General features: G+C 31.4%; 1 protein-coding gene across 1 annotated transcript; it reads right to left on the minus strand.

Moving 5' to 3' along the window:
• Positions 1 to 6,517: 6,517 nt before the first annotated feature.
• Positions 6,518 to 16,888, minus strand: LOC143237565 (charged multivesicular body protein 5-like). Its single transcript, XM_076476970.1, is given in 8 exon segments — positions 6,518 to 6,583; positions 6,869 to 6,990; positions 8,843 to 8,951; positions 10,010 to 10,081; positions 11,214 to 11,307; positions 12,713 to 12,759; positions 13,486 to 13,590; positions 16,710 to 16,888. Coding segments are annotated over 8 exon segments (669 nt in total). The 5' UTR covers positions 16,779 to 16,888; the 3' UTR covers positions 6,518 to 6,532.
• Between the last annotated feature and the right edge of the window lie 3,228 nt (positions 16,889 to 20,116).

Consider the following 20,116-nt stretch of genomic DNA (forward strand, 5'->3'; position numbering starts at 1 on the left):
AAGATGTTTTTGTAGAGTTGCCTCGTTGGTTTGTTAGCTCCATGACGGGTGCAACTGGTGCTGGTTCATCGTTACTGCTTGCCTTGAGGGTTAAATTCTTCCCAGTATAAGTGGTTGACCCTCGAGCCGGTGACTTCTTTTAGGTGACTCTTGTACAGGCGATTGGTCTGGTGTGGAGTGTTGGTCACATAAGTCATGAAGTGCATCAGACCGTTCGCTCTGGGAGTCCAAAGAGGATAGAATTAACAATTTGAAACTTATGTACCATTAAAATATGGATTATTAGCTAATAGTTAATGCTATTCTAATTGATATAACGTACACAAATAGTAGTCTTATATAATTTTGAATGTAAGACACTAAAACTTTGTGTCATGCGCAGTAAAGGATATCAGGTGATAGAGGTAAGTGGATGACCACTAAACGTCGATAACTTAATCAGTGTCGTTGTAAGAAAGGAGTTTATGAAATAATGTGTGGTTAATGTTGTTGTATGTGTATAGGAGAAGAATGACAGAATACCTGAACCAATATCTTAAAATACTGAGTGATTTACTATAAAGATGATCCATTTTACCCTGGCTCTAATGTTCGGTTAGACAACTGTCTGACAATGTACATGGGCTAACTGGTTTCAGAGTGATCACTCAAGAAGGGCAATAAAAATACCCTAAAATAAGAGCATATTTTAATTTTTAATAAACTTTGGACTTTGAATTTAAAGGCGAAATTATTTAATCAGTTTAAAGAGTAACTTATTACTTTTCACCAAGCTGGTGATACAGTTAGTATCTAATGATATCACTATGAACTTGATAACAAAACATAGAAGGAAGGAAAACATTACCTGTTAAATATACCAAGCGCTTATTTTAAGTTTAATACGAAAAGCTTATTTAGTACATGTGTTAAAAGTAATTTATTTTAGAAGTGATAGATATAACAAGTTTGCTTACGTAGCTGTTTACAAATCATTTGTTGTGAAAGTCAGTTTTGGGAATTGACATCATGTTACTCGAACCTTCTGAATTTCTCTCGATCATTTAAGTATTGTTACATAATATCTTTTAGTTTGTAAAAAGTTACATGCTTTAAGTATTGTTACATAATATCTTTTAGTTTGTAGAAAGTTACATGCTTTAAGTATTGTTACATAATATCTTTTAGTTTGTAGAAAGTTACATGCGTTAAGTATTGTTACATAATATCTTTTAGTTTGTAGAAAGTTACATGCTTCAAGTATTGTTACATAATATCTTTTAGTTTGTAGAAAGTTACATGCTTTAAGTATTGTTACATAATATCTTTTAGTTTGTAGAAAGTTACATGCTTTAAGTATTGTTACATAATATCTTTTAGTTTGTAGATAGTTACATGCTTTAAGTATTGTTACATAATATCTTTTAGTTTGTAGAAAGTTACATGCTTCAAGTATTGTTACATAATATCTTTTAATTTGTAGAAAGTTACATGCTTTAAGTATTGTTACATAATATCTTTTAATTTGTAGAAAGTTACATGCTTTAAGTATTGTTACATAATATCTTTTAGTTTGTAGAAAGTTACATGCTTTAAGTATTGTTACATAATATCTTTTAATTTGTAGATAGTTACATGCTTTAAGTATTGTTACATAATATCTTTTAGTTTGTAGAAAGTTACATGCTTTAAGTATTGTTACATAATATCTTTTAGTTTGTAGAAAGTTACATGCCTTAAGTATTGTTACATAATATCTTTTAGTTTGTAGAAAGTTACATGCTTTAAGTATTGTTACATAATATCTTTTAGTTTGTGGAAAGTTACATGCCTTAAGTATTGTTACATAATATCTTTTAGTTTGTGGAAAGTTACATGCCTTAAGTATTGTTACATAATATCTTTTAGTTTGTAGAAAGTTACATGCCTTAAGTATTGTTACATAATATCTTTTAGTTTGTAGAAAGTTACATGCCTTAAGTATTGTTACATAATATCTTTTAGTTTGTAGAAAGTTATATGCTTTAAGTATTGTTACATAATATCTTTTAGTTTGTAGAAAGTTACATGCTTTAAGTATTGTTACATAATATCTTAGTTTGTAGAAAGTTACATGCCTTAAGTATTGTTACACAATATCTTTTAGTTTGTAGAAAGTTACATGCTTTAAGTATTGTTACATAATATCTTAGTTTGTAGAAAGTTACATGCCTTAAGTATTGTTACATAATATCTTTTAGTTTGTAGAAAGTTACATGCCTTAAGTATTGTTACATAATATCTTTTAGTTTGTAGAAAGTTACATGCTTTAAGTATTGTTACATAATATCTTTAAGTTACATGCCTTAGTCAAACAGTATATATTTATGTGCAACCAAGTTAGTGCAAATAAGTAAATTAGTGAAAGTTATTGTGAGTTTAGCCACATAATTACATTTTATAAAGTGAAAATATAACAGCTTGTGTTGCAATAACAGAGATAGAAAAATGTCTTATCAAATAATGGTTGAAATAAATGAAACCCACTTGTGTGGACTTTCAGTAAATAGAGACACTTATTTAAAGCTGTGGTATGCCAAGCTCACTCAGTAGAAAGATATACGAACCACGAATGATATTGGAGTGAGGGCCATTCGACCCAAGCTACCAAAACCTCGTAAACATAAAGATTACATGGATGCTTTCCTGGAGAGATATGAAGGATTTTGCCAAAGTCAGAAGTCGAACAAAGGCATCTTGGCAGTCTTTCTTAACCCACTTCATACTGGAAAAGGCCTACAAGTGTATTCATGCATGACGTCAGAAGATACCATTGGCTACGACAAGCTAGAAGTAGCCTTGCTGAAATGCTATAAGTTTGCCAGGGAACGTTTTCACTAGAAATTCAGAAAACTCTAATCTGACAGTGTAGAAACTGTATTTCAGTTTGTAGTACGACTACAACGATACTTCTAAGGTGGACTGACACGGCCAAGTATGAAAACAGTTTTGAGGGACTGCAAATCTTCAAATAAATAAACAATTCATTATAACTGATATGCAACTCTTCTTAAGGAGAAAAGCACCAAAAGACACGGACGAGGTGTTTAAGCTGGCAGAACAGAATATGGAAGTGCATGGAAAATCCAAGAATAATCAGTTAAATTCGAAACCAGTGGCGGCTTATCAGAAGCAGAATGCCACAAAAAGTCAACAAAGAAATGCTATGCTTTATAAAATGTTAGTTAAAGCTGTAATGTAACCCTCAGACCGATAGTTCACGTGACTTGAGCCTAAATACTTTGGTCAAAATTGAGCGTTGTTTGTTGAATGACGTTGTACATGTGGTTAATATTTAAACCACAGTTGTCATTATATTGTAGGTTCTGAGCATATATCAGTGAACCAAATTAAAAGAAAAACCTATGAAAGTATGTGTTTTTATTAAATAAAGCTTCGGTACTTCGGGTGTGAATAAAAATAAAGGAACAAAATCAAAATTGAAAATGTTTTAACTCGCGTGTTTAAGAACGGATTGTCTTAAAATTTGATATGTTAAGTAGGAGTAATATGTCACAGTCCAAGCTATCTGAAGTTAGAATTATTACTGTGGTTAATAACACACAGCATATCCTGGCCACATGACCTTGTGTCTTTACAACATGTAGCAGCATCTTATAATAAGTAATATGTGATTGTCACAGTCCAAGCTATCTGAAGTTAGAATTATTACTGTGGTTAATAATATCAGCATATCCACATGACCTTGTGTCTTTACAACATGTAGCAGCATCTTATAATAAGTAATATGTGATTGTCACAGTCCAAGCTATCTGAAGTTAGAATTATTACTGTGGTTAATAACACACAGCATATCCTGGCCACATGACCTAGTGTCTTTACAACATGTAGCAGCATCTTATAATAAGTAATATGTGATTGTCACAGTCCAAGCTATCTGAAGTTAGAATTATTACTCTGGTTAATAACACACAGCATGTCCTGGCCACATGACCTTGTGTCTTTACAACATGTAGCAGCATCTTATAATAAGTAATATGTGATTGTCACAGTCCAAGCTATCTGAAGTTAGAATTATTACTCTGGTTAATAACACACAGCATGTCCTGGCCACATGACCTTGTGTCTTTACAACATGTAGCAGCATCTTATAATAAGTAATATGTGATTGTCACAGTCAAAGCTATCTGAAGTTAGAATTATTACTCTGGTTAATAACACACAGCATGTCCTGGCCACATGACCTTGTGTCTTTACAACATGTAGCAGCATCTTATAATAAGTAATATGTGATTGTCACAGTCCAAGCTATCTGAAGTTAGAATTATTACTCTGGTTAATAACACACAGCATGTCCTGGCCACATGACCTTGTGTCTTTACAACATGTAGCAGCATCTTATAATAAGTAATATGTGATTGTCACAGTCCAAGCTATCTGAAGTTAGAATTATTACTCTGGTTAATAACACACAGCATGTCCTGGCCACATGACCTTGTGTCTTTACAACATGTAGCAGCATCTTATAATAAGTAATATGTGATTGTCACAGTCCAAGCTATCTGAAGTTAGAATTATTACTCTGGTTAATAACACACAACATGTCCTGGCCACATGACCTTGTGTCTTTACAACATGTAGCAGCATCTTATAATAAGTAATATGTGATTGTCACAGTCCAAGCTATCAGAAGTTAGAATTATTACTGTGGTTAATAACACACAGCATATCCTGGCCACATGACCTTGTGTCTTTACAACATGTAGCAGCATCTTATAATAAGTAATATGTGATTGTCACAGTCCAAGCTATCTGAAGTTAGAATTATTACTCTGGTTAATAACACACAGCATGTCCTGGCCACATGACCTTGTGTCTTTACAACATGTAGCAGCATCTTATAATAAATATTTCTCCCCATGTATATATGCGGCTTGACTCGTCATGGGTTGAATGACCTTCACACCAAACAGGTTAGCCCTTTTTAGCGATGGGGGTAATATAATGTTATGGTCAATCCCACTATACGTCGGTAAAACAAGTAGCCCAAGAGTTCGCGGTTAGTTGTGATGACTAGCTGCCTTCCCTGTAGTCTTACACTGCTAAATTAGGTAGGGCTAGTGCAGATAGCCCTCGTGTAGCTTTGTGCAATTTCAAAACTAAACTTCACATGTATTTCACACAAATGTTTAACTCCTGTAGAGACATCCACTTATATACATTCCTTCCTAATTCTTCTGAGGTTTTCTTACTTCTATATTAAGTTATGATTCCAGTAAATAAACATTTAAAACAGCAAATATTTTATTGTTAGTAGTTGCATCTGCTGTTGTTTCTACAGTGACCATGTACACCCACCCACCCCTAAATATACTGCTGAATACTGGGTTCCTAAGTCCTTTGCAAATCACCTAAAGTAACTTAGGTTACATGTTTTTAAGTGTTATTAAAAATTAATTATAACTTGTCAATTCTTCGAGAAACTGGTGCCAGTCATTTAAAATGTTTTTATCACAACCTTTTGCTGACAAAACTTTAATACAAATATTGAAGTAACTTCAGTTCCTAATTAAATTAAACATTCTTTAGATTATTTTTCCTGCATCTACATAATAGTTTTAAAACAAGTTACATTGGTACTTAGTCACAAAAACGAATTCCTGAGAATTATAAAAAAACAAATATTTAAGATCACAACATTAAAACTCACAAAAATATCTTACAAAGTTGCTCAACTGAAACAGTATTAGAATTTCAGTTAAATTCTATTACCTGTGTAAATTATAACTGTTCCCATGAAAGTAGAATTAGACTTTGCACATATTAAGCACTGGCTACTTTATTTAATGATCGACTGTTTTAAAGAACTTTCACATATATTAACTTAGCAATTTTAAAACTACACTTTTGTTTTGTGTACAAGTGTAATCTGGAATTCTGTAACGTTAAAATTTCAATCACATTTTTTTCCTACATTTTGAAATAAAGGTAAAATTAAGTTAAACTTCAGTCTTGTTCAAAAATTAAATACATAATGTTTTCAAAAATATTGAACACAAACCCAAAAATAAACCATTGTTCTCAGAAACACAAATCTCTGTACCAAGTTTCAAATAAAGAATTTAATAATAAACTTAAGGGTTTATATAAATGTTTCACTTAGTGTTGCAAGATACATTAAAGATTTATTAAATATCCAGTGTCAATGTATGAACCAGCAACAATCATAAAATAATTACATTAATCTCCAAACATAGGTTGTTTTTCAACACAGAGAACAAATAAATTGGGAATACAAGCATACAAATGTCACTAATGCATCTTCAATGTTCTGATTGGATATGTCAAACACACAAAATGCATATTTTTAACATCTTTTTTTTCATTTTGACAGTATTTTAATTGAAGCAAAAGGTTCATTGTATCAGTATTATTAATGTAATTTGTATTTCGATATCTGAGGAAAAATATTACGGCTGTAAAATCAAATATCCTATTAATTATGTACAGTTCACGAGGATATCAGCTTGTAATGAAGTGGATAATTCTGAAATTATGAAGCAGGTATCTTCGACAATCCAAACTCATCCACCAGAACTCCTTCCTATGAAATTAAAATTATTGTAAAATATGTAATAAAGTAACAATTTCCAAAAAATATGTATTTACACACACACACATTGTTATTGAAAACATTCTTGTCAGTTAACAGTGGAGACATTAATACATCTAAAATAATTCTTTTACACCCAACTTCTAGATTATTGTTTTACTAAAATATACTAGATACTTCTAGAATTTCAGAAACTGAATTTTTGCACATGTTTTAAAACAAATTGTCAAACAGTTTTGACTTTCAAATAAAGATATTACATAAGAAGCCACTAACCTGATTTGTAGCTATGCTTTCTGATCCAGGCTCTCTAGTAGGAGCATTTGGTGCCTTAGATGCCTCATCCAGATATGAAGTGTCTTAGCCCAGAGCTATTTCATCACCCAAAGCATCAAGTTCTGTAAAACCATCATTTCGTTTTAAACAAGATTATTTAACTCTCCTATCATTAAAATAGCTAATGTAAAATTCTACTTATAACTTATTGGAAGGCAGCTAGACATCACCACCCACTGCTAACTCTTGAGCTACTCTTTTACCAATGAATAGTGGGATTGACCGTAACTTTATAATACCCCCACAGCTGAAAGGGCAAGCATATTTTGCATGAGGAGAATTCAAACCCACGACCCTCAGATTACATGCCGAGTGCTTTTATCACCTGGCCATGCCAGGCAGTAATACATATATAAAAACATTCCTCAGAGAAAACAAAGAAATTGTTTTCTATCAAATCCATAAAGTTTAACATTGGAATAACCCATCAATTTACAGATAAAAAAAAACTCATTCCTCATTTGGTCAGTTATTGCATCTCCTTAAACTGAAAGCATATTCAGGAATTACCTATAGACTCAAGAAAATCATGTAAGCAAAAAATTAAGTGTAACAGAATTGTATTAGTAACTTAACCACCAACAACAGTTTACACTGTACACAAATATGTCTATAAATCAAAAATGTATATTAATAACAAAACACTAGGCTGAAACAACTTGTATATCTTTGGAACACATCAATATGTGAGTATTTCACTTGTGCAAGTGTTATCAATATATCCTTGGTGCACATATTAATGTCTGTATATACTCCTGTTTTTTGAAACAACACATAGAAATACTAGTTTGGCATATCAGTGCCATATTTCTGTTAAAATGATACCACACAGGTGTTAGATCTTCACATAATTCTTAAACAAAATGTGATTCACCACATGGGCTTGTTACATTAAGAACTGATGTACCCATTAATGCCCCATTGATGTGTTTTACAAAGTATGTACACTGCACATGATACTCCATACACATTAACCTGACACAAACATTTGTTAAGATTCTTGTCCACAGTGTATTATGTATCACATAAGATATACCTGAACCTACTTACTAATGATTGCCCTGTGCTAACATTTATAAACCTTGGAATACTTCTATAAATACCTCCAATAGAATTACAGTGAAGACAAATTTGGCTTGTATAACAACACAGCTAAAATCTACAAGCTTAGCTGCTTCAGATATATACTGAAAATTACAAAGACTTTATGAAAAATACTTAATATTAGTGTGTAATAAAGCATAATGTGAAACTTAGTGTTCAATATCTTTGAACATAATAAAATATGATATGAGATATAGCACTTCATTTTATATGGACATTGGTGAGTAAAAAAAAACCATGATAAGATGTAATGTTTAATTATTTTTATACCATTAGCACTTAGTGTTACTTTACAGCTTATATCAATTGATAAAGCATTCATTTCAACTGTCACACATTTTACTTTAAAGCAGCAATAAGCCACATTTAGCACAATAAAAGTAGTCACATAACACACTTGTTCAGTGACGCTTTAAGTTAGAATGACCACATTTATATAACTTTGAAAAGTTGGAGAACATTTCATATAATTTTGTACAGACAGAGTTAAGATTATAATAGTAGTGGGAAACAAAACCACTGGTGAAAACATACAATAACATCACATAGCCTAAAATAAAAGATTTTAATATTGTATCAAAAAGTTAACACATACTTTTAATATCTGGAGAAATGCAACTTACAGTCTGTTAATAATTAAGTAAAAACTCTGAGGTAATAATAAACTAATTTGTTTTTGGGGGTTGGGAACATTGAATATTTGTTTATAGTTTTAAGGTTTGTAGTTAAGGGTTACCTGTACTATACCCATGTATTGAAACCTAGTTTCTAGCACTGTGCCACATTCCTTTACTGTGATATAAAACAAACCTGCTTCTAACTCATCATCGTCAACCTCTGGCATGCCATAACTTCTGCCTAATGCCTCTTGCACTTCTTCAGCCTGTCCCATCATGTCCTCCAGTTCATCTTGAAGATTCTTAAACAGAAAGTCATATTAAACAGACATCTTTACTAAATCAAGGTGCTCACTTGGACAGAGTAACACTGAAACACAAGGGAGGTGAACATACAGGATAAATAACTTCTTTTATAATCATAATGTTAAGTAAACACAGAAATCAGTTTAAATACAACACCCTTTAATCCACACACTTTTAAAAGAAATTTCCACTTTGATCCTGAAAGACAAAATTCAACCTTTTAAAAGTGTATGGGTTAAAGAGTATCGTACTTTTGTGTTAAATTTACCTATAAATAACCAGAAGTTTGGGTACTTTATCTGAAAACATCAAGTATACAAAAGAAACTACAATCTCATCATGACATATAAAAAAGGTTATGCTTGCTAGTAAATATACAAGTAAGTTATAAACGTATCTTGACAAACAATTCTAAAAATGTAAACTAACCACTCTCTTGTTAGATTTTAAAACTTGAAATACTTTAAGTTGCTACATGGTGTCTGTTATAACATCATAATATAACTAATGTGAACCACAAAAACCTCTGAATTATTTATTTTATATTAGAGTATCTAATAAACAATTTAACTTTTTACTAACTTTAGTAATTGTTAGTAAACAGCCAACTCTTAGGCTACTTTTTTACCAACAAATAGTGGGATTGACCATCACACTATAACACCCCCACAGCTGAAAGGGCAAGCATGTTTGGTGTGACAGGGATTCAAACCTGCTGCCCTCAGATTATGAGTCTAGCACCTTAAGCAACTGGCCATGTCGGGCCCTAACAATAGTGATTACTAAGGTTCATAAATATACACAATAGGTATATTTAAATGATGAAAACATTAGTTGTTATCCAACATAACAAAACTACTGTTAAGTTGTATATAATAAACTACCTCACATGTCAACAATATTGTTTAAGCCTCACTCGTTAAACAACACAGGGTAGATGTAACAGCATCATTGTGAACATTGCTTGCAAACAAAAAAAGAATACTCAAATTGAAAGTTTAAAACCTTAACACAGATTAAAGGAATACATAACAAGCCACTTCCAACTACACACCTCTATATCATCAATGTTAACCCTTTTATATTCTCTCTTCATTTCTTTCACACCAGTTCTCATGGCTTCCACCTGAACAAAAACATTTTGCACTATTATTTCTACAAAACAAATAGTATACAATTCATAAACTATTAAACAAATTACTATAGACTATATTTATAATCTGATTAACTGATTTTTGAACAAACTTTTGTTTAATAAGATACACCTTTTTATTCCTAAAGTGTTTAGGAAAATGTATAATTTATAAACTGAAATACAGTTTCATCACTTAGTGTGTTTTTCCATACAGATTTTAACATTACATACTAATAAAAAACAAATGTTCTTAAGTTTCGAGTGATAATACAACTAAAGACTGTAGCGGTACGTCTAATAGATTATAAACAAACGACTCCTGTTATAGGAAACCTGTGGTAATACTACATGGTGAGCTTGCTAAGGTTAAAATGATTTATGAGGTATTCTAAAACATGTGAAAACCATAATAATGTTTTTAAAAAATAATTATAAACTTTATGGATTTTGTTTTATAATTCTATCCTCAGTATAAAAGATTAATTCAAAGTATTTGTTTATTTCACATTGCACCAACTAACATACTAAATGTTCAGAGGTAACTGACTATTTTAATAGATTGAATTAATTTGCCTATCTTTACCCTACAGTATACACTCTGCAAATAAATACATTTGGATCATTATTTTACCTGTGTAGTAAATCTCTCTTTATGGTGGTGATAATACATTATCATAAGTTAAGAGGCACATGTTTTACTAAATATAAATTTGAAAGAAATAAAACTATTTTATCTATAATTTTGCAAAATTACTTTAACCAACACAGTACCAAAAAATATTAAATGTACACAGTTTATACACACTAGAAATGCATATTTTATTAGTTTAGTTGTTACAGAATTTTCATATTTTTTCTAAATCATTTTTAAAAGTTTTAACCCTATGATCATAATAAAATGTGAACTAGATACATTGTGATATCCTGTGTATGTATAGCACCACACTATAGAATATTTCAAGACAGACCCATCTTTGAATACCTTTATTTATAAGCTGCAATGCCTTTGAATAACCTGTTTTTAACAAGAATTTTAGTAGTTAACACAATGTATTACATGATAAAATGTTTTACATTAAAAACAAGAGAAAATGGCTAGAACAAATATTTATCAAACACTTACAGTTGTTTTTGTGTCTTTCAACATTTGGGTTGCATAGTTGGCTTGCTCCATGTTGAAAGACTGTTGCATAAGGTTTTCTCGCTGGTTTTCATACCTTGGAATAAATTTATAAAAAAATAAGTAATAACATGGAAGATTCATTACATCCACTGCTGCAATAAATGTTTTCATGTAAATCATTCCAATGGTGGTGACTAGGGTTTATATCTCAATGCAGGTACAATGCCACCTATAAACTTTTTTAATAAAACTAATTCAAGGGTAATTACAATGCAAGGTCTGAAAACTAAAGGAATAAGAAACCACAACATACAACAACTATTTACTGTTACACATATCAGTTAACCTGAAAGACAGTTTCAAGTAGGCCTATTGACATCATGTGCTTGGACTTGTTGTGAGAAATGGTGCAATATATAGTTGCCTAATTAATTATATTTAAATCCTTATGTTTGTGTTTAAAAAAGATGTTATATTTTCACCTTCGTATGAGGACAAATGCTAGCTTCCACCATGACCTTGAGTTTTAGAACTATAATTCAAGAAAGCCATCAAGTCAGTAAAAATAAACAAATAAGACTGAAAACTCTTACGTTAATTTCCTACTTTTACTTCATACACAGACACTAAAACAACCATTATTGGTTTGTAAAACACAAGAGTCAACATAGCCTCAAAAGGTACCAATAAATGTTACTTTACAATCTAGCGTAACTATATAAGAAAGTCATTCTGGTTTCAGACAATGTTTGAAAATTATAAATTGTCAAAGTTTATAATCCTTGACATCACCAACTTGAAACATTCATTGTGTTTTATTAAACTATTTTGAGCTAAAAATAATGTGTGAAGTTCACAGGTTTCAGGTTTACTTTTGTCCACTGACAAGTTATCTTTACTGATGGGACATTTAACAATTTACACTATCTGAATAACAACAACTTCTGGGGCAAAATGAAAACCTAAGACCAGTAGTTCCCCCCCCCTTTCTTTTATCAAATGTTAATAAAACATACAAACATAAATTTCAACATTCATATTATTTTGAAAGTTATTTACAGAAATAGGTTTCACATTCTCTCAACATTTGATGTAATTTTGTTCCTATACAAACTAGAAATATGAGACTGCAAATGGTTAAACATTATTTATATTTATTTAAATATACTAACATCTAAACTACTCATTCTGGATTACATTAAATATTATGTGTCTAAACTATACTAGTTTTTATACACTTCTTTGACTTATTAAATAGAAGTTTAACTTAAATATAACTATTCTATATAACTCTTGATATCAAAACTTCTACCAAATACAAGCCTGTAAACCTAAAAATTTTAAAACTACTATGTATCAGTACTAACCTAATTTACTTGGTCAATAAGGAAACAGTTTTATGATAAATTAGTCAGAACAAAGAATGTACCTCCTACCAATAACTTACTAACTAATATTTCAGTTATCTTTAAATAACAGTAAACTGTAGAACATCTTACATTCTTTTTTGCTTCAATACTCTCATTGCTTTCTGTTTCACCACATTCTGAAACATATGAAAATTTGTAACATGAAATTAAAGTGCACACATACTCTGAATCCTGAACTAGAACTATTTAAAAAGTAGACACTGTTGGAAAAAAATGTATTGGAATTTAAAATTTAAAAATAATTTTTTTAAATTGAGAAAACTGTTTGACCTCACATAAAATTAAATATTTTTATTGGAGAAAATGTATTTCATTTTAAATTCGTTATAATTTGCATATAAAATAGGATTTATGCATTGGTAAACCTTGAGGGTTAAAAAAGAAAAGTTGAGAAAGCACAAACAAGAATAAAACATTTTGAACACTTTTCAAATAATCACATGGAAATAACCAAATGAAGGGGTTGTTCAAACAGAATGAAGGGGTTGTTCAAACCAAATGAAGGGGTCGTTCAAACCTTTCCACCAAATTTTCTTCTTTCACTTTATTTTCATGACATACATATAATTATATATGGAAACTTAATGACAAAAAATATTTTAAGACCCTTGAGGTCTTTTTTTTTTCTCTAAAACTTAAAAATAATTATTGTTAATACGTTAATATATTAGCCATTTCATACAAAAAAATCATTCACCTTAGACACAAAATACATTATCCATTCTTGTATTGTATACACTGTACATACTTTCCAAACCTACAAGAAATGATACAGCACTCACCCATACAATAAACAAACAATATCATATATCACAATGGTGACTTGCTTGTTAGTACATTACCTTAGAGGGACCATCTCTCATTTTTTTCATTTGATCTTTGTACTTTACAAGTTCCTGGTCAAGCTTTGAAATTTTTTTATCAATTGATTCTCCACGACTATCCACCTATGTTTGTAGAATTAAAGAAATCAACACTCAGACATTATTATAAATAACTAGAGAAAGTAATACAACATCACTGATCATGTACATATAAATATTTCTATTAGGGTTTCACCTTATTCTCTGAATTTAATGTCAGCTAACAATAACTTTCAGAAAGTTAGAAAGGGTACAATAAAAGTAGGAGATATAATTGTAATTATCTTTTTCACAGATGACTTGTGCAAATGAGGAACTACTGGAAGGAAAGCAAACGAGTCAGGATATGTCATGAATGATAAATGTAACACATTGACTCCCACACAACCCACCCATGGGTCATGGTAGCCTTCCATAAAAACCCACAACCCACCAGTGACTGGTGTCTAATTTCCTTTTCAAAGGACCACTTACTGGCTGGGACACAACAGCAACATATACAATCTTCCAAAAAAGTAATTATAGGTGATTCAGTGACAGGATATGTGGATAGAATGGTCTGTGGGGTAGATAGGGAAGAAAGAATCATATTATATTACTCAAGGGGTTAACATAACTTACATAACAAGAGATATAATAAAGATAGGTTAGAAAAGTTTATTAATAGTACAGGGGACTGATGAAGGAATTTAAAGAAAAAGGCCATAACTTAATGTTGTCAGGGATAACACCCAGAATTAACTGAAGAAATGAAATTATGAGTGTCTCACGAAAGACAAATACTAGGCCTCAGTTAATGAGTGAATACACTAGTTGAACTTGTGAGATTATTTCAATAAGAGAAGAAAGCATTTTGGAATGGATGGTTTGCATTTAAATAAGGTAGAGACTAGCTTGTTTGAAAGGATTATAAACATAGCAGTAAGAAAAGTTTTAAACTCAGACAAGACAATGGTGAGGGCCAGGAAAACTGAAATGCAAAAAAAAAACATATAGGAAAAAGTTTAGCATAGGAAGTTAGTACAGAAATAGTTATAACGATAGGCTTAATTATCGCTATTAGTATAGAAATAGTTGTAACGATAGGCTTAACTGTTGCTATTGGTATAGAAATAGTTATAATGATAGGCTTAACTGTTGCTATTAGTATAGAAATAGTTATAACGATAGGCTTAACTGTCGCTATTAGTATAGAAATAGTTATAACGATAAGCTTAACTGTTCCTATTAGTATAGAAATAGTTATAACGATAAGCTTAACTGTTGCTATTAGTATAGAAATAGTTATAACGATAAGCTTAACTGTTCCTATTAGTATAGAAATAGTTATAATGATAGGCTTAACTGTTCCTATTAGTATAGGAAGTTATAACAATAGGCTTAACTGTTCCTATTAGTATAGAAATAGTTATAATGATAGGCTTAACTGTTGCTACTAGAAGTGTAAAAAAATAAAAACAGATGATTTGAGGATACTGATAGGAATGGAGGATTTTGATCATGGTTAAACATATTATTTTAAATACAGAAATGTATTTGAAACACAGAGTTAATATGTACAGAGTACTAAAGAGGTGAGGAGTGGCTTTATATATAGAATAAAAGTTAGATCCTGTTAAAGTTCAGGATATCAAAGATTATAACATGGATATTGAATTCATTTTAGTGGATATAAAAGGGTAAAATTTTTTGATGAGATTTGTTACAGACAAGCAGATGATAATTGATGAAATTAGTGATAAACTTTACAATGAGATGAAGATTTCAACTGTTAACAAAGTGATAATTAAGAATGATTTTAATTTCAGACATACAGATTAGGAAATGCTAGAGTCAAACCATGTGGGAGAAACGTTTCTGGAAACTGTTTAAGATGGCTTTTTCCATCAGTTAGTCAAGGAACCTACTAGCAACAATGTTATTGTAGATTTACTGTTAATGTTTGATACATAAATTGTTGAGAAAGTGAAAACTAGAGAACATCTGGGTGCTGTATCAGATTTGTTGCATATGGAGATCAGGTTACACATTTCAAAAGAGCAGATTTTGAAGGGATACAAGTAACATCTGTTGTGAATTGGACAGATGAGTTATCTGGAGACACTGAGCAAATGTGGAAAATTTTTAAAGTTTTCAATTTTGAATCTTTCAATATTGAAGATGAACATATTACTTATAAAAACAAAAGAGTGGGTAAAGTAAAAATCCAAGTTTATTCACAGAGGGTCTACAATTTTAAAAAAGCATCACAGATTTAAATTGACCTGTTAGTCTTACATGTGACATAGGATAAGTGTCTGAAAATCTGATAAAAGACATTAACTCATTTAACAAATTGAAAATTTTATTACCTAGTCAACATGGTTTTGGTAAGGATAAATCATGCCTTACAAATCTTATGACATTATTTGAAAAGGTTGCTGCTTATGTGGGTGTAGATTTGGTTGTCTGGATTTTCAGAAAGCCTTTGACATCATGCTACATTAAATACTTGTAAGAAAAACTATCTGTAGGTGTAGGGGATAAGTTAACTGGACAGTAAAGTGGGTAGAAGGAAGAAAACAGAGGGTTCTTACAAATGGAGTTCAATCAAACTGGATTAATGGATTAAAGATCTCATTGAAGTGCTTAATATTGTTAAATAAATTAAAAATGTTGTTACATCATATTTATCAGTAAGAACAGTGGAAATAGGGGACAGAAATATATATCTTGGCAAAATTAGAATCACTTTCAAGAGATTTATTCTTCTAACAGGGTTGTTGGCCTCTGGAATATGTTGTCTTCACATCTCACACTGTATTTATAAAAACACTTTTCTTGTAGTTTTACTATATCTTCTACTGAACAAAGAAAAATAATTGTTGTTCCGATGATAATTAATTCATTTAAAGAAAACTGCTAGACTTTACATTTTACTCTTTCTCAGGGGTGCAATACTAGAGTGAATCTTGAATCACCGAAAGCTACACGATTTGTTGTTGTTCATCGTCATGGGATAATGTTGTTTGCCACTGAAAGTTTTCTATATACTACGCTTAATATTTAACATTCACTTTACAAATTATTTTTTTATTTAGTTTCAAGTCGATTTTCGAGTACGTACTTCATTAGGCCTAGGTAATATATAATGTTATATTTAATACTAAGTCCTTTATATTTTTAAGAAAGTCAAGATTTAGTATTAAACTTCATATTCTTACATTGCCTATACAATCTGTGAGATTTGGCGGGGGCTCTTTTGGCTTTGATCTTCCAAACAATCTGTTCATTTCTATTTAATATAAAAGTTGTGATATTACTAATTACGAAAGCTACTACACTCCACGGTTTAGCTACTTGCTTAGTTGACTAACTATCATGCGCCCCTCCTATATGTTACAACAAACATTTTTTACACAGCTAACACCAATTTCATTGTATAAAACTCATAAATATCCTTTTATATGCTGGCGAAAATATTAATGCAGATCTGCACTGTTACAAATAAAAACAGAAAAATTTTGCGCATTGAAATATAGGGTAAAAAAACTAAAATATATATACATTATAGTTCTGTTTTTTAAAACCAAAACAAACATTTAAACCTACAAGTGACAATGTTGGGATATTTACATAAAGAATGAAATACAAGGTTTAAACTGCTTGTGAATAAGTTTAAAAGCTCGTTCCAAGGAATAAACAGTGAATTATTTATATTTACAGCTGCGGTTTTGCGCAGACAGTTTTAACATGTGTAACAGTAAAACTCATTAACGTTGATAGTACCTGTAAATATTTTTTTTCCTTCCCAGTGAGTCAGTGCTAGGTTTATCAAATTGCAACACTAAAATCCAGGGTTAAATTCTTGTTATGGTAAATAGCTTATTTCAACTTTGCGCTGATAAAAAGGAACACAATTTTTCTTTGTTTGTTTCATGATTTATCATCACACTTACAGTCCTAAAATGAATTATACTTAACTGTTTATCATCCTTTTGTTCCTTCTTAACTAATACACAAACTTAGAGTTGTAACTACCTAGAATGGCTGGAATCAGTAACAGACAATCCAATTCACATTTCTGAGAGTAGACAGAAGACGGTTTGTTTGTTTGTTTTGGAATTTCGCACAAAGCTACTCGAGGGCTATCTGTGTTAGCCGTCCCTAATTTAGCAGTGTAAGACTAGAGGGAAGGCAGCTAGTCATCACCACCCACCGCCAACTCTTGGGCTACTCTTTTACCAACGAAAAGTGGGATTGACCGTCACATTATAACGCCCCCACGGCTGGGAGGGCGAGCATGTTTGGCGCGACTCGGGCGCGAACCCGCGACCCTCAGATTACGAAGCACACGCCTTAACGCGCTAAGCCATGCCAGGCCCCCAGAAGACGGACGAAGAGGACTTAAATATAGGTGTTTCACCAGAACACCACTAGTACAGCGGTATGTTTCCGGATTTACCGCTAACCATTACATTTTGTTGTAATTTCTTAGAAGGTGGTATCTTGCAATGTTTTCTCTCCATATCTAACTAGTGTTTTATTTCATGTATTTTTGTTTGAGGTGGGATGAATAAAGAGAAAAAATCTGGATTTACAACCAGGGGTTCGATTCCCCTCGGTGGGCTGAGCAGATAACCCGATGTGGCTTTGCTATAAGATAAACACGCAAACACCCACGTTTCACCAGTTTTCTCTTATGGAAAATTATTCTATACATGGGGTCATGTTTAGGGCTCAGAAGATCAGTATTTAAAGTATAGCCACATACATGGATGATCTGCAAGATTGTCTAAAGATGTCTACCTGTCATGCCATCATCAGATTACAAGGACACACTCATGGACAAGCTCATATAGGGATTCTTCAGTCTAGGGATGTCTACCTGTCATGCCATCATCAGATTACAAGGACACACTCATGGACAAGCTCATATAGGGATTCTTCAGTCTAGGGATGTCTACCTGTCATGGCATCATCAGATTACAAGGACATACTCAGGGACAAGCTCATATAGGGATTCTTCAGTCTAGGGATGTCTACCTGTCATGGCATCATCAGATTACAAGGACATACTCAGGGACAAGCTCATATAGGGATTCTTTAGCCAATTCAAGGAGCAGTTATTAAGTGTGAGGTAATTATTACTTTTAACAGATGTAGTTTCCATTACTAATTGATATAAAATAGTCACCTCAGGCCAGATGCTAGTGAGAAAAAGGTAATAGCATATAAAAGGGTTGGTAGTAACATTTTAAGACATTGGAGAATTTCGTTGCAAAGTGAGGCCTGTTCGTGAAATGTCTTGAACTCAGACACTGTGTATGTCTAGTCTGTTAGAGTATCTTCTTATATCGACGGCAGGTAATCTGTGTTAAAATTATTTTATCTTTTTGTATTTGTTTTAATTTTGGTTAATGTTGGAATTACCCCAGTTTTGTTTTAGCTCAATGTCATTTTGTCTGTACAGTGTATGTATTGTTAAAATGTATTTTTTGTGTATTATTGTATTTGTCAAAATGTTTATTATTGTATTTTAATGCCAGATATGGCCAGGTGGGCAGGACATTCATCTCATAATCAAAGGGTCACGGCCTCCAATCCCCTTCATACCAGATATGCTCGCCCTTTCAGCCTGGGGCGTTATAACGTTTCAATCAATCCCACTATTCATTGGTAAAAGAGTAGCTTAGACGTGGGCGGTGGGTGGTGGTGACTAGGTGTTTAGCCTTAGACTGCTAAATTAGGAATGGCTGACGCAGATAGCCCTCCTGTAGCCTTGCGTGAAATTAAAAAAACAACAAACAAACTTACATTTTAAAATTATGTTTAATGTCATTTTTTATTGTAAAATTGTTATTGTTTTTACATGAAAGAGTTTTTTTTTATCTACGCATATTATTTCATTATTTAACATTTTATCTTTACATGATGTAACAGTCATTATAAAATGTTATTTATCTAAAACATTTTAACGTACTATTCTCATTTTTAATCAATGAGGGGTTTTTTTTCGCGGGTTTAAATTATTAGACTTTTAGTTTTTGGGTTGTGTGTATTTCTCAAGTATTGTTCTTTAATAACTTTGTAGTGTACCGTGTATTATATTTATTAACTTTGTAGTGTACCGTGTATTATATTTAATAACTTCGTAGTGTACCGTGTATTATATTTAATAACTTCGTAGTGTACCATGTATTATATTTATTAACTTCGTAGTGTACCATGTATTATATTTATTAACTTCGTAGTGTACCATGTATTATATTTAATAACTTCGTAGTGTACCATGTATTTTCTTTAATAACTTCGTAGTGTACCGTGTATTATATTTAATAACTTTGTAGTGTACCGTGTATTATATTTATTAACTTTGTAGTGTACCGTGTATTATATTTAATAACTTCGTAGTGTACCGTGTATTATATTTAATAACTTCGTAGTGTACCGTGTATTATATTTAATAACTTCGTAGTGTACCATGTATTATATTTATTAACTTCGTAGTGTACCATGTATTATATTTAATAACTTCGTAGTGTACCGTGTATTATATTTAATAACTTCGTAGTGTACCATGTATTATATTTATTAACTTCGTAGTGTACCATGTATTATATTTAATAAC

This window comes from Tachypleus tridentatus, chromosome 2, assembly GCF_004210375.1.
Source record: "Tachypleus tridentatus isolate NWPU-2018 chromosome 2, ASM421037v1, whole genome shotgun sequence".
NCBI lineage: Eukaryota > Metazoa > Arthropoda > Merostomata > Xiphosura > Limulidae > Tachypleus > Tachypleus tridentatus.